This window comes from Artemia franciscana, chromosome 11, assembly GCF_032884065.1.
Source record: "Artemia franciscana chromosome 11, ASM3288406v1, whole genome shotgun sequence".
NCBI lineage: Eukaryota > Metazoa > Arthropoda > Branchiopoda > Anostraca > Artemiidae > Artemia > Artemia franciscana.
The window spans coordinates 22990170-23004252 of record NC_088873.1 but is presented as its reverse complement, the minus strand read 5'-3'; the positions used below and the strand labels follow the sequence as shown (position 1 = coordinate 23004252).

General features: G+C 32.6%; 1 protein-coding gene across 1 annotated transcript in view; it reads right to left on the bottom strand.

Annotated features, from left to right (window-relative positions):
- Window positions 1-336: 336 nt before the first annotated feature.
- Window positions 337-14083, bottom strand: part of LOC136032978 (putative phosphatidate phosphatase) — a 39147-nt gene continuing 25400 nt past the window's right edge. Inside the window, exons 5-8 of the mRNA XM_065713486.1 lie at window positions 8754-8917; window positions 5078-5254; window positions 3407-3611; window positions 337-2843 (exon numbers count right to left, since the gene is read on the bottom strand). Coding sequence (XP_065569558.1) covers window positions 3438-3611; window positions 5078-5254; window positions 8754-8917 — 515 coding nt within the window. The 3' untranslated portion in view covers window positions 337-2843; window positions 3407-3437. The remainder of the gene's footprint in view (window positions 2844-3406; window positions 3612-5077; window positions 5255-8753; window positions 8918-14083) is intronic.

Below are 14083 nucleotides of genomic sequence, written 5' to 3'. Positions count from 1 at the left end.
TTTGACTAACACCCAGATTCGCCGGCAACACCATCTTGTTTGATACCCGGTAATATCTCATACAATTGATCCAGCGTTGAGGTTTTCTTTAGTACTAGAAACAGGCAATGCCATAATTTCAAAGGTTAACTGCTAATTAGAATTTTTATGGGAGACAAATTTAGTTGGTGAACCTTACCTAGTTCAGTCAAATTAAACCAGGCTTCGGCCTAATCAAGTTCTAAAATACTAGCTAAACTTTCAATAGGAATAGTTTTGGATTTAACAAATCCCCAAAATATATATTAGCCAAGCCTTGGTACTAATAGGAATTAATAGGATTTAATAGGTCTAATAGGAATATTAAAAGGAATGCGATTATATACACTTCGACTAAGGTCAGTTGCAATCCCTGTGTACTAAGACAAACATTATTTTCTTAATCTACACATCCTGAAAATTTTACCTTTGGAACCATTATCTCACGAAATATTTTTATCTAAAAATATTTAATTACATAGAAATAACTGTTTTCTCTAAAGAACTTTTGTGTTTTTGCACCCCTTTTTAGGAAAAAACAAAACATTTCCATTGGATATTTATGCTATGCAATAAGGAGGAGAAGGGCATTCAAGAAAATAAATACCCTAGAGGTAGTTAACAAAGCAACAGATTTTGTAAACGTGAAAAAGGTATTATATATGTTCGAAATTAATACAATATAAATAGCTGTTTCAATTGTATTACATATGAAGTCACTATAAAATATAACAAGAAGACAGAGACTTAAGTTTATAGGGCAGAGGCTTACAAACTTCCAAGTTTCAATTTAATATATCAATAAATGAATATTCATAGTAAACAAAGGTGGAATTTTAACGAGGATCAGTAACAGTGATTCATATTTTTTACGGAAGGGGGGGGGGATTATAATTAACAATCTAGAGAGGGGATTTTTCATTTTTTAAATTTGTTCAATAAAAATACCAAAAAAGTATTTTTCAACCAAAACACGTGCCCTCATCTCCAACGTGGCATTTTTAAAATATAGGGGGCACAGACTCACTGCATTCTCCAATTGACAACACTAGTTAGAACGCGTTCAAAACTACATTATTGACTGAGAAATTAAGAGGATGGAATCTCAGGTCTTAATATGGCTAATGCGCTTCTGCACTGTTTTGAGGTATCCAAGCACATCATTGCTTTCATCAAGCAGTCTTTTTTTATACAAAAAGTGACACAGTACGTAAACGTGAAACAATGTTTCTATAATAAATCAGGCGTTTTATATTAGCGCCTCATCGTGTTCCACGATGCTAGAATTTCAGTTAACTGTGTTTCCTTTGGAAGTCTTCTGTTTGATGTTTACACCTTTTTATTTTAACTAATTTACCCCAAATTTGGTATACAAGCTTGATTCAGGTATAAAGGTCATTATAAGACCAAACAAGTGCTGAAGAGCGAAAAATAGAGGGTTGATTTTTTATTTTTTTTTACATTTATTTTGATACATATCTTTGCTTTCAAGTCTTGTATCAGTTATCGTTGAAAAGAAATCTGATTTGAATTTAATTTAGGTAGGTTTATCATTTCAAGAGCTTCTATTTCAGAGATATTTTCTTTTTTTGTCTATGCCATGGAATAACTTGGTAGCTTTTGCAAATATCTAAGTTAAAAGATTCGAAAGATAAACAGTGAAATCATAAAATTAAAATAAACTTTGAAATACTTGCCCAGATAGCTATTTACAAAATTTATTTAATACTAGTTTTAAATTTGCTCTATTTTTAAAATTAAAATCTTCTTATGCTATTTACTGATTCTCATCTCAGCTCGAATACAATTTTTGACTTCTAGCATTTTTTAGCTTGACTTTTTTCAAGTCAACATTCAACTTAACTATTCAAAGAAACTTAGCTATAGGCGTATAGGAAGTTTCTGACAAATTTGACATCTTTTAAACCATAAGCTGACTAACTTAAAAGAAACAGAATTTTCAAATACATTCTACTTTAGAATAGTATTTTGAGGAATATACGAAATTTGTTGAACTACTGACAGCCCCCAACAAAATGAAAAACTAAGCCGTCAATAAAAAGAAAAAAAAAAAATTAGCTATTGTGCGAATTTATGCATTAGCATTTTAAATTTATACATTTCACCAGCAAATGAAGGTTTCATTTTTAAAAATTACATAGACCAAGTTGCTTCTGAGACATGAGTTTCCCTGAGACAAGGGTTGCTTCAAAAAGGAAGAATGGATACAATTCAACCTAACGGGGCTAATCAAAACTTTTTGGACAGAGTTGCACCCTCTACAAAGTATGACCACTTCGAACAGCACAATAAACTGATTTTACAGTGGGATGGGTAAAAATGACAAGACTTCAATTCAGACGAGCCTTTAACCTATAAAGAAAAAAAGGAATGTTCTTTGGCGATAAACGAGCATCATAACACATACAGCTAAACATATTACAAACAAGACTAACTTCCTGGAATTGGAATGAAGCTATCATATGTCCAAATAAAGACACACCGATACTGAATGTATCAATTCAAAATTCTGTTTGGAATCAGGAGTTGTTTGACAAAGAGCACTTTTAAAGTAGGATAAAGCGTAAGATCTGTTTTGAAATTTCAAATAGCCGTTTGGCGGTAAATATTTTCCCCATAAGATAGTTTCAGGTCAACCTAACAAACATGTAATGTGACATGTAACACTATCCCAGGGAGGAATTTCAAAGGATACAATATAAGTCATTGAAATGTATACTAGTAATGCATCGCTTTCCAGTTGCATATCTTCTAAGTTTTGATTTAAACTGTAGAACACAAAGGCAGTGAAAGACTTAGACAACCTAAAAAAGAAAAACAAAAATCACATGCAATAAACCTACAGTGGAGTGCTAATCGATACAGATGTATCATTATACTTCAATTTTCTGTCATTTCAGAAATGTTGATGAGGAGTCAATAGACCTTATTGGTGAATTGAAACTACCGAAAAAAAAGACTTTTATTCTCTATCGTAAATTAAACTTCTACTGCAATAACAACAGTTTCTTGAAATTAGCTGATTGGACTTAGGATTGTATCAAGATATCAATTGACCTTAATCCTTAATCAAAAAGGTTTAACTTTATTAAGAATTACTTGTAGTAGCAATATACATAACTGAAGTGAGTAAAGAAGGTAAATTGAACAAAGTAAACTGAAGAAGACATTATTTATGGAGAAGAAAAAGAAACTTATTATGGAGGGAAGGATAGACTAGTTAACCTAAAGATGGATCAAGTGAGAAATAGACATAGCAAAAAAAAACCTTCTGCAAAGTGGACAGAGAGAGAGAGAGAGAAATAGAGAGAAAGAGAACGAGAGAGAGAGAACGAAGAAGAAAGAGACCAATAAAAAAGAAACTTACGACAAATCTATAAACAATTTTGAATATCAAGCTAAGAACTGTCTGAAGGACTGTTAGCAGGACAAGAAGGCAATAATCTTTGGAAAACCTGCTTATCCTCTTGTTGGATTGCATGCATTGGTGAGTCATTTGCAATTGTTGTGTTATTAGGCAAGGACCGTTCGACAGCTACGGGCTTTGATAACTCTGACTTCGACTGCATCACCTAAAAAGTATCACTTTCGATTAGCTCTCCGATAGAATAGGATTTTTAATTTTTGATGCAATACAATTTTGCATAATTTGATGCTAAACCAGAAACTTGCTCGCCTATATACATATATATATATATACATATATGTATATATATATATATATATATATATATATATATATATATATATATATATATATATATATATATATATATATATATATATATATATATATATATATATATATATATATATATATATGAAAGTTTAATCGTAACATACAAATAACATGTTTTAGAAGAATCCTGGGTGAAACTTTACAAAGACGGCTGTAACTAATTGGCACCGCTTAGTTCCGGTTAAGAGAAAACTGAATACGAAACTATAAACAATACTATCATTGAAAGAAGTCTCACTTGTAAGAACAAAGGATAATGTAACCTACAGTAATTTGATCACATTTTCAAATCCATTCTACAGGAAACATAAAGCATATTATGGTGGTCGTAGAGATTTTCTAAAAAGAAATGAATATACTGCGTGTGATTCAATATCAAATCAATAGTGCAAAAGCTGATTCAAATTAATTTTTAAATAAGAAATAAACTCAACAATCTCCCCCATAAGTACATGAATTTTAACTTATCATATATTGAATTCTGATTAACCAAAAAAAACCAAAGGTAGGGGATACCCTCGTTTAGTCTTATAAAATATAAATAAATATCTGCCATTATTGGAACTTGAAATCCATGACAACCCCAACAATCGTAGCAAAATGATTTCAACCACCAGTTTTACATGTAACCATCGTTTTTTTTAATTGCTCGTTCTTTTCACGAAATATCACCCTAAAAGAAAACTCATTCCAGTTTCCGACAACAGTCTTAAAAATTAACTTGATATATAACTATATTTCTATTGTATCTTTTTTCTCCAAAGTGACCTTAAATAAATCAAATTACAAAAAAAGTATCCCTTGCAGGATTTATTGTAGAACTCAAACATCCCGGATCGTTTTAATTCTAATACAAGAATTATCATCAATCTGAAAGAAAAATATTAGAGTTTGTATTGAATTTGGGTTAGTAGGATTTGAATTTGACATAAGCTGACCTTCGGGGGCTGACAGGGGTGATAACATAGACAATTCGTCCTAACTAAACAAAATACCCCTAAACGGATGAAATACCCCCAGCTCGCAGGGCAAGGATGAAGTCCCAAATGAGCAGAATGTTATTATTAGCAGAATATAAGAGTTGACTAACAAAACAATAATAATAATAAAATATAAATAAATAAGTAAATTTTGCCTTTGAATCAAACTTTTTTAATGCCTTGAACTAATGTTCAAGGAATTAATGCTACATAGCAAAACACGTATATAATCAAACTACAGTTTGGATCCTTTAAGAATATTTATGACATTTTTCGGGTTCTAGTTATTATCAAAAACATAATATATCCCAATACTTACTATAATTAAAGCAACAACATTTCCAAAGACTGCTCCAGCCAAGACATCCCACCAATGATGACGTTTGTCAATAATCCTTGTCAAACTACAAATCAGTGCCAACAATACCCAAAGAAGCTGAAGCACAGGCTTGAGAAGATAACTTTGAATCCAATCAAGATTTTTACTTAGATACCACTAAAAATATTATAATGAATAAATATGAACAATATTAAAGATAGATAATATTACATAAGTACTGTAAAAGAATAATGAATATAAAAAGATACAAAAAAACTATAGATGCAAAAAGAAAATGCTATTTCTAAAAAAAAAATATTTTTGCTATTGCAACCATAACGACGAACTAGTAAACATGAACAGAATAATATTCTATTGAACAAGGGTCAATGAAAACATCTAAATATACGGTGGAAACAAGCGGAAATACTTCTGACACTTCAACCTCTCAAGTAATTTAGAAATGATAAGATCACCCTTTTACTGGTTCCTTTCCTTGACGAAGGCATAACAATCCTAAATCTTCTTATGAGTGTTTTCCGACTTGAAAATGGGAGATAATGACTTTTTTTCCAACCCACTTAAATTCTAACGGCTACTGTTACGCCCATCATAATAACACAAAATCAGGTTTTCCATCAAAATCAGATGGATTTATATCAGATTTTCCATCAAAATTAGATAAACTGCACTTGGTTCCTAACAAATAATCTTTTCCTAAATCTGGTCAAATCAACACAGTTTTCGAAAGTTAGTGATCATATGATTGATCATAAGATACTGCAAGCTCGAATTTCTTCACAGATTGGTATTCATTTAGACCAGTCGAAACCACAAATCTCAAATAAATATTTGACATTATTTTGTTACAATTAATTTTACAACAGGGAAACTCACAAGTAAACTCAACATGTAAACTCACAAGGGAGAGTGACAGGTAATACTACCCCTAAAGATAGTCCCCTTTCTCTATAAGTAGAAGTTTTGGGAAAAACAAAGCCAAAGTTCATAAAAATTGCCGTACCTTCCCTAAAATTGCCTTTAACTTGCGGAGACTATAGTAATAGATCATTAATTTAATGCCACATTTCGTCTTGCTAACCATAGGCACGCTTCATTGTATGTCTAATCATGGCCCTTTCTCCGATAATAATAAGTAAAGACCCACTAACAAAATGGTCTAAAAACCATACGAACGGTTTAGCGTTGATTGTGTAATGAAGGAACATTTGAATTCACAATGGGATCTGGATTAGAAGAGGGTACATTTTACATTGCAAAAAGGAAATAAAAAAAGCTCAGATGGTTTACAACAGCCCCATCATACATTTCTTTTTTAACAGAAACGTTTCCTACAAATAGTCACACAGTTTACATGAAAACCAAAAGAAGCCGAAAAGAAAGCCGGTTGCTTCTTTACTAGTTAACCCTTTTTCGGTATGGTTTAAATTACCGAAAGCGTTTGAGCTATGTGGACTCATACCAGTTTGGCTGCTATAGTTCAAAAGGGGCTATGTTTCAATATATATATATATATATATATATATATATATATATATATATATATATATATATATATATATATATATATATATATATATATATATATATATATATATATATATATATATATATATATATATATATATAATATATATATATATATATATATTTCATAGGAAAACAGGAGAACAGAAAATACCAATTGTTATTTTTTTCTATTTATTTCTAGTCTATTTTTCTTTACTGTTACCACAATCAGCTGCTTCAACAGGCAGATATTTTTAGGCATCCAAGATGTCGGCACAAAATTGGTATCAGAGTATCAAATTTACAACTATTTTTGCAAGCAAGAAGGGGAGACAGATATAATGCATTTAGAAAAGAAACAAATACTTATAGCATTTTGACAGCCTAAGATGATATAAGCAAACAGATTAAAACAATCGCAGAGAAAACATACAAATGTGAGTTACAAGTCTTAAAACAAAAGACCAACATCTTTTGAATAAAAACACCCAAATTGAATCGTTATCAGATTTTACTGGTCCTGATATCATTGCCTTTAGTTTACCCACAAAATGAATTTGATAAGTATGATTTAGTATGTGACTTATGAATTTGATTTAGTATGTGCTGCAATAGGGTACCAAAATTAAGACAAGAAAACTAAGTTGTTTAAACATCATAGTCATTGAAATAAAACCTGAAATGAATGAAACTTGGTAGATTTAATCCTTCCACAAATATAAACAATCATACAACTAATTTTTCCACGTACCTCTTTGAGTTTTAGATTTCGAGCCAACCCTTATGTAGAGTTTTTTTGTATAGTTTAATACAAAAAAACTTGAAAGATGTGCCCTTTTGGAAGATAAGTTGTATCTCCTTTATCCAGATTAAATTGCCTTTTCGTTTACTAATGCATGAAGAATCTAAGAAAATCATTTTAGTCTCTTAATATTCCAGTTGCTCTTGTGCATTCCACCCCATCCACCAAGCTTTATTTAAGGGATCAGCAACACTTTTTTGGCTACGGGTTACAATCAGACAAAATACGAAAATTAAAATAACATTTGGATTCGTAATATTTTCTTTTTGAAAGAGCCTTTTAGTTAATGTCTTTTCATCAATTTTAATGCTAATTGCGTCACTAGACGACAAATTTTGACCTTTTTGTCACTACTTTTAGCCATATCTTGAATGAGAAGAAGAACTGTTCTAACTCACAATATAATATCTTGGATTCTTTCAGTAGTTTATTTTTATTTGTGAAGGCATTATCGGGGCAATTTATGAATGTGTCTTTCAGGAAATAGCTGTCAGTAAACGTTTTTCGTTTATACCAATGCTAAGAGCTTTAAAAAGCTGACAGAAGCAGCATGATTATTGTTGGTGACAAAATCTTTACGAATTCATTTTGTTTTCAAAACTTCAATGCAGGTTTAGCAGTGTATTCAGTTTTATCTTAATGTGTCATTTCACTCAATATCGCAAGCCCTGATGGCACATTCTAATTTGTTACCGTTTTCGATACATCCATACTTTCTGCCTAGGCATCTTAAAAAAAATTTTTTTTTGCTTACTGATTGTCCATAATAATATGGTAAAAAGAAAACAATACTTACTATTTTACTTAGGTGAGTGTGTAATAATTATTTAGCTGCAATCCCTTTTATGTTTATGCTTAACAATTTATTTTAGTTCATTGTATTTTTTCCCGGAAATTAAGACGGTTACTTGACGTAATTTGCCAAAACAAAAGCAAGCCACATTAATCAGCTAGACAATTTAATGTTAAAAAGGTTTTTTTCATTTCAAATTGTAATTGAATCAATCAAAAGAGGTTACAGAAAAGTTAAATGAACTTTACATTCTGGATTATAGAATTATGGAAAGGTGAGATGCAGCCTTTCATTTTTTATTTTTTTTTAGCACAATGATAAAAAGTTTCGCATTTCAATCTAAAATACAGTCTAAAACCGTAGGGCACTTTGATGCAAGTTTGTCTTGTCTGTCAAGGAAGAATATACAACAGAAAATGCTTGCAACAAAGATAAAATTATAGCAAATAGTTAACGATCATTAAATATAATCTATTTTGGATTCAACTAGCCTATTAAGTGGTTATCCAACGAATTACTAATAAGAAAATTTGCCAAAGCTTCTCACTTACTATCATATAAAATGCAGCAAAAAACGAAACAGCCGCATGACCGGACGGGAATGATTTTTGTGAGTCGGTTATTTTCCTTGGTTTGTTTCCAGACAGACAGCTATAGCTTGTGATGTATAAATCGCCTATACATGTTTCTTCTGTAATGTTTGGCTTGCAGGTATCTGAAATTTCAAAATACCAATTAAAAAGAGAATGTTAGTAGAGAAAGAAGAAATAAGAAAGAATGAACTATCCCTCAATAGCCTATGTACATCCTGGTGACTGGATTCCCTAATGATTGTGCAGTCTGACTGGAGGCACATACAGGGATGGGGACCTCTTCCCACTTCTACGCCAATGAAATTATTTCTTGATTGATGTCCCTGCAATTATCGTACTATTGATTTAACATACAAACCTGTTTTTAATGAATATAGTGGAAAGAATTTAATTCACATCTTACAACAAAAATACCACCTATCACATCTTCAGCAAGTTTCTTTTTCGCAGTTAAGATTCTTATTCAAAGAAAGTATAATTTAACACAAGCAAACATCAAATAAAAGGCACACACGTAATTTTGTTTCAAGAAAACAAAGCAAAACTCGTTTTATAAATAACCAAGGGATATATTTATTTCAAAACACTAACAGCAGGGAAAAAAAAACCATAACAGAAAATTTGTTGATCAACTTATGAAATAAGATAGAATACGAATATGTCCGCAGGATGGGGAGTAGGGCGGCCTCAACCATTCAGATGACCAATATTGACGTAGGTTTTGCATCCGAGAGATTGAAAATCCTCCTTTACATCTTCCCACATTTTTTGTAAAATGTTATTAAAACAGTATTTTGAAATTTCGACTGATGAAAACATTTGACAATATTTCAAATTTGCTTACAATTTAAATTCCAATCAAGTATTTGTTTTAAGCAGACCCCCCCCCCCCCCAAAAAAAAAAAATGCAATCAGTTCTACAAGTAACTTAAAATTAAAATTTGTCCATTAAAACGAACAGAAATTAATTTGAGAAAATATTTTCTTAACAAGAATTTCCGAAGAAAGTAAAAAGCAATATTAAAACTAAAACTTGCGCTTTACTGAAAATTGTGCTTGCTCGAAATGTTTTCTAGAGTAGTATAATTGTTTACCAAAAGTTATCAAAATCATGATCGGTAAAAGACTATTGAGAGACTTATGAACTAGTCTTTTATTTTCCGCAGGCTACTCACGGAATTTTCTTGTGTTATTTTTCTTTTAAGTTCAGTTTTATGCTTCCAGTAAAGCATATTTAATTTTTAGAATTCCACACACATTGGATTTGTCTTGCGTAATATACGTGGTGAGAACTTTTGTCTGTTTTAGGTTTCAACTTTGCTCTTTACTTCCATAAGAAAAACTTGACAAAAAAAAAATTAATACCCTAATGAGTGGTGAATTAGTGTGAAGTGAGCCTCATTGCTCATTATTTTCATTTGTAATATAGTTTTTTATATATATTTAATTTATGTTCGCTTCTTATACGATATTAAGGATTATCCTAAATATAAAGGATTTGTCACCCTCCCTCCCTCTTCATTCTAATGTTTATCATTTGTACAATAATGTCTCACAAATATTGGCTCTTTTAGGTGTATTTGTTTTACTTAACAAAACAGGATTTTCCTTACTTTTTGCACTTGAGTTTAACTTTTAGTTATAAAGCTTTGATGTTTCAAAACTGTAGGTTTCCATCAAAAACTATTAGTTCCGTAATCGAACAGTTCGTGGTAGCGAACAGTAGTAAGGAGCGACCCGGCTCAATAGTAACCAAAACTCTAAAAAATGGAATTTTAATACCAATAGCATTTTAATGCTGATTTTAAATATATAAGTTTCATCAAGTTTAGTCTTACCCATCAAAAGTTACGAGTCTGAGAAAATTTGCCTTATTTTAGAAAATAGGGGGAAACAACCCCTAAAAGTCATAGAACCTTAACGAAAATCACACCATCAGATACAGCGTATCAGAGAACCCTACTGTAGAAGTTTCAAGCTCCTATCTACAAAAATGTGGAATTTTGTATTTTTTGCCAGAAGGCAGATTGCGGATGCGTGTTATTTATTTTTTTTTGTTTTTTTTTCCCAGGGGTGATCGTATCGACCCAGTGGTCCTATAATCTTGCGAGAGGGCTCACTCTAACGGAAATGAAAAGTTCTAGTACCCTTTTTAAGTGACCAAAAAATTGGAAGGCACCTAGGCCCCCTCCCACGCTAATTATTTTCCCAAAGTCAACGGATCAAAATTCTGAGGTAGCTATTTTATTCAGCGTAGTTGAAAAACCTTATAAATATGTCTTTGGGGACGACTTACTCCCCCACAGTCCGCGTGGGAGGGGCTACAAGTTACAAACTTTGACCAGTGCTTACATATAGTAATGGTTATTGGGAAGTGTACAGACGTTTTCAGGGGGATTTTTTAGTTGGGGGGAGGGGTTAACAAGAGAGGGATACGTTGGGGGATCTTTTCATCGAGGAATTTTTCATGGGAGAAGAAAATTTCCATGAAGGGAGCGCAGGATTTTCTAGGATTATAAAAAAAAACAATGAAAAAATAAATATGAAAAGTTTTTTCAACTGGAAGTAAGGAGCAGCATTAAAACTTAAAACGAACAGAAATTATTACGCATATGATGGGCTCACCTCCTCCTAATACCTCGCTCTAAATTTAAAGAATTTTTAGTGATTTCAACTATTTATTCTACGGCTTTTGTGATTCAGGGGTCATTCTTAATGAGTTGGAACAAAATTTAATCTTTAGTGTAAAGAGCGAGGTTCTGACGAGGGGGTGAACCCCTTCGTATACAAAATAAAAACATGAGAATACAGAAGTTTGCTACGTAAGCTAATTTGTAAGCTACGTATATCTTTTACTAATAAAAACATTCGTAAAACAATTAAAGTTCTAGTTGCCTTTTTAAGTAACCAAAAATCGGAGGGCAACTAGGCCTCCTCCCCCGCTCCTTTTTTTCTCAAAATCATTCAATCAAAACTATGAGAAAGCCATTTAGCAAAAAAAAACAAATATGCAAATTTCGTTTTAATTATTCATCTGCGGAGAGCCAAAATCAAAACATGCATTGATTCAAAAACGTTCAGAAATTAAATAAAAAAACAAGTTTTTTTAACGGAAAGTAAGGAGCGACATTAAAACTTAAAACGAACAGAAATTACTTCGTATATGAAAGGGGCTGCTTCCTCATCAACGCCCCGCTCTTTACGCTAAAGTTTTTTACTGTTTTAAAAAGCAGAGTTAAGAGAAAGAGTCAAACTTTAGCGTAAAGAGCGGGGCGTTGATGAGGAAGCATCTCCTTTCATATACGAAGTAATTTCTGTTCGTTTTAAGTTTTAATGTCGCTCCTTACTTGCCGTTAAAAAAACTTGTTTTTTTTTATTTAATCCTTTCAAGATCGACAATAACTACATAGTCCAAATAAATTCCATCAGATTAACGGAGATTACGTGGGTTCATAATGATCTGAAAGATCTCCTGTAGAAAGCCATGACCGTAAAAATGCAACTTATCGATGCTATAGATCCCCGCTCCCCCAGAATAAAGATCATAGTCCCTAGGCCCCTCTGAACTTCCAGATTGCATCAGAACAAATTTCAAAATAGCCATTTCAGTTAAACCGATCGGAAAATTCAAAATATTGCCCCAGGCATGACAGGACTCGTGCAGCTCCAGCTTAAGCCCACCACCCCTCCTAAATAGGATATTGATGACAAGGGACTCAGGGACATGTTACATCTTGCTGAAATCGATAATGATTAAGGATCTAGGTGTAATTCTTGGTCCAGTGACTACATAATGAAAACGTTCTAAGACCACACTGGCTATACATGACGTTTGACATAAAACGAGAAAATATAACACAATATAATAATAATAAAAAAGAAAACGAGGATAATTTTCAGCTAGTGGAAAATACGAAGCGAAAAGACTAAAACAAATATTTAAGCAAGGACTTCCACCAAGCCGTCTTCAGCGCTAGAATACAAGAACACAAAAAAAACGAGTCTGCCATTTGCGGATCCCTATCAGTTGGAAGAAAGAGTACACGAACACAAGCTTTCAATAAATAAATCTCTAAAACCTAAAAAAAAAAAACAAAAAACGATGAGTTTGACTCTGTCATAGCCCTCCCAGTTTCTGAACATCCAGATCATTTTGTTCCTTAGACGAGGCAATTTTATTTCCACTATAAAAGATTTACCACAATATTTTAGAGAGGAAATTTAAATTAGAAAATAAAAACATAAAATAAAAACCTTCCTTCAAATAGAGATACAGGGGATATTCCTATTAATCCAATGTACGTTATATATGCTCCAACTAAAAAAATAAACAGGAACTTTTAGTGCATTGTCCTTCTCCCGCGGGTGATGCCACTGCTTCCTTAGGTGTTTTGTTTGAGTAAAAACAGAACACAATTTTTATATTTAGGGTATGTTCCAAAAGTTACAGTGATGTTTTTCCGCCGCCCAGCGCACTTGCGCATCACAAACCCCCGTGGGAATAATGGTGGGATGTTTTCAGCTAAAGCAACCCACGTTGTACAGTTGCCTTTGAGCTGTGGTCGAGGCAGGAATTATCTTTGCGTGAAGTGTGTTTTGAAACCACGTCGAAAAATAGTCAAGGTAGAATATAGAGGAACATTGCAAGATCAAATTTAAGGTAGCATAACATGGGTTTTCGAATATGATTTTGAATCGAGACGTCAGAGCAGCGCGAGGCACATCAATGGATATCCTCGGCCAAAAAAGAAGCAAAAATGAGTAAAGTGCGGTTAAAGGTCATGCTCATCATGTTTTTTGACAACAAAGGTTAAGTGCATCACGGATTCGTGCCCCAGGGACAGATAGTTAACAGCCGGTATTCCTTTGAAGTACTAATAAGGTTGAGGGACGGGGTTCAACGATCCGAAAAAGACATTTTAGAAGATTGGGTCTAGCACCACGATAATACATTGAGTCACACACAGTTCATTGTTCGTGAATTGCTAGAGAAGAAAGGGCGCGGCTACAGGTCCCCAGTCGGCCAGCCCGGACTTGCCAGACATCTTTTTATTCCCAGCAAGAGCTAAGAGCTCATATGGCACTTGTGACGAGGCGAGAAAAGCTAAGAGCCAAGAGATCATATGGTATGAGCTCTAAAAAAATTCTATGAATCAATAGATTGATTTCAAAAGGAAAATAAGAGGCTTAATGCCGGTCAGGATTTAAAATAAGAGCTCTGAGTCACGATGTGCTTTTAAATATCAAAATTCATTAAGATCCGATCACCCACTCGTAAGTTATAAATA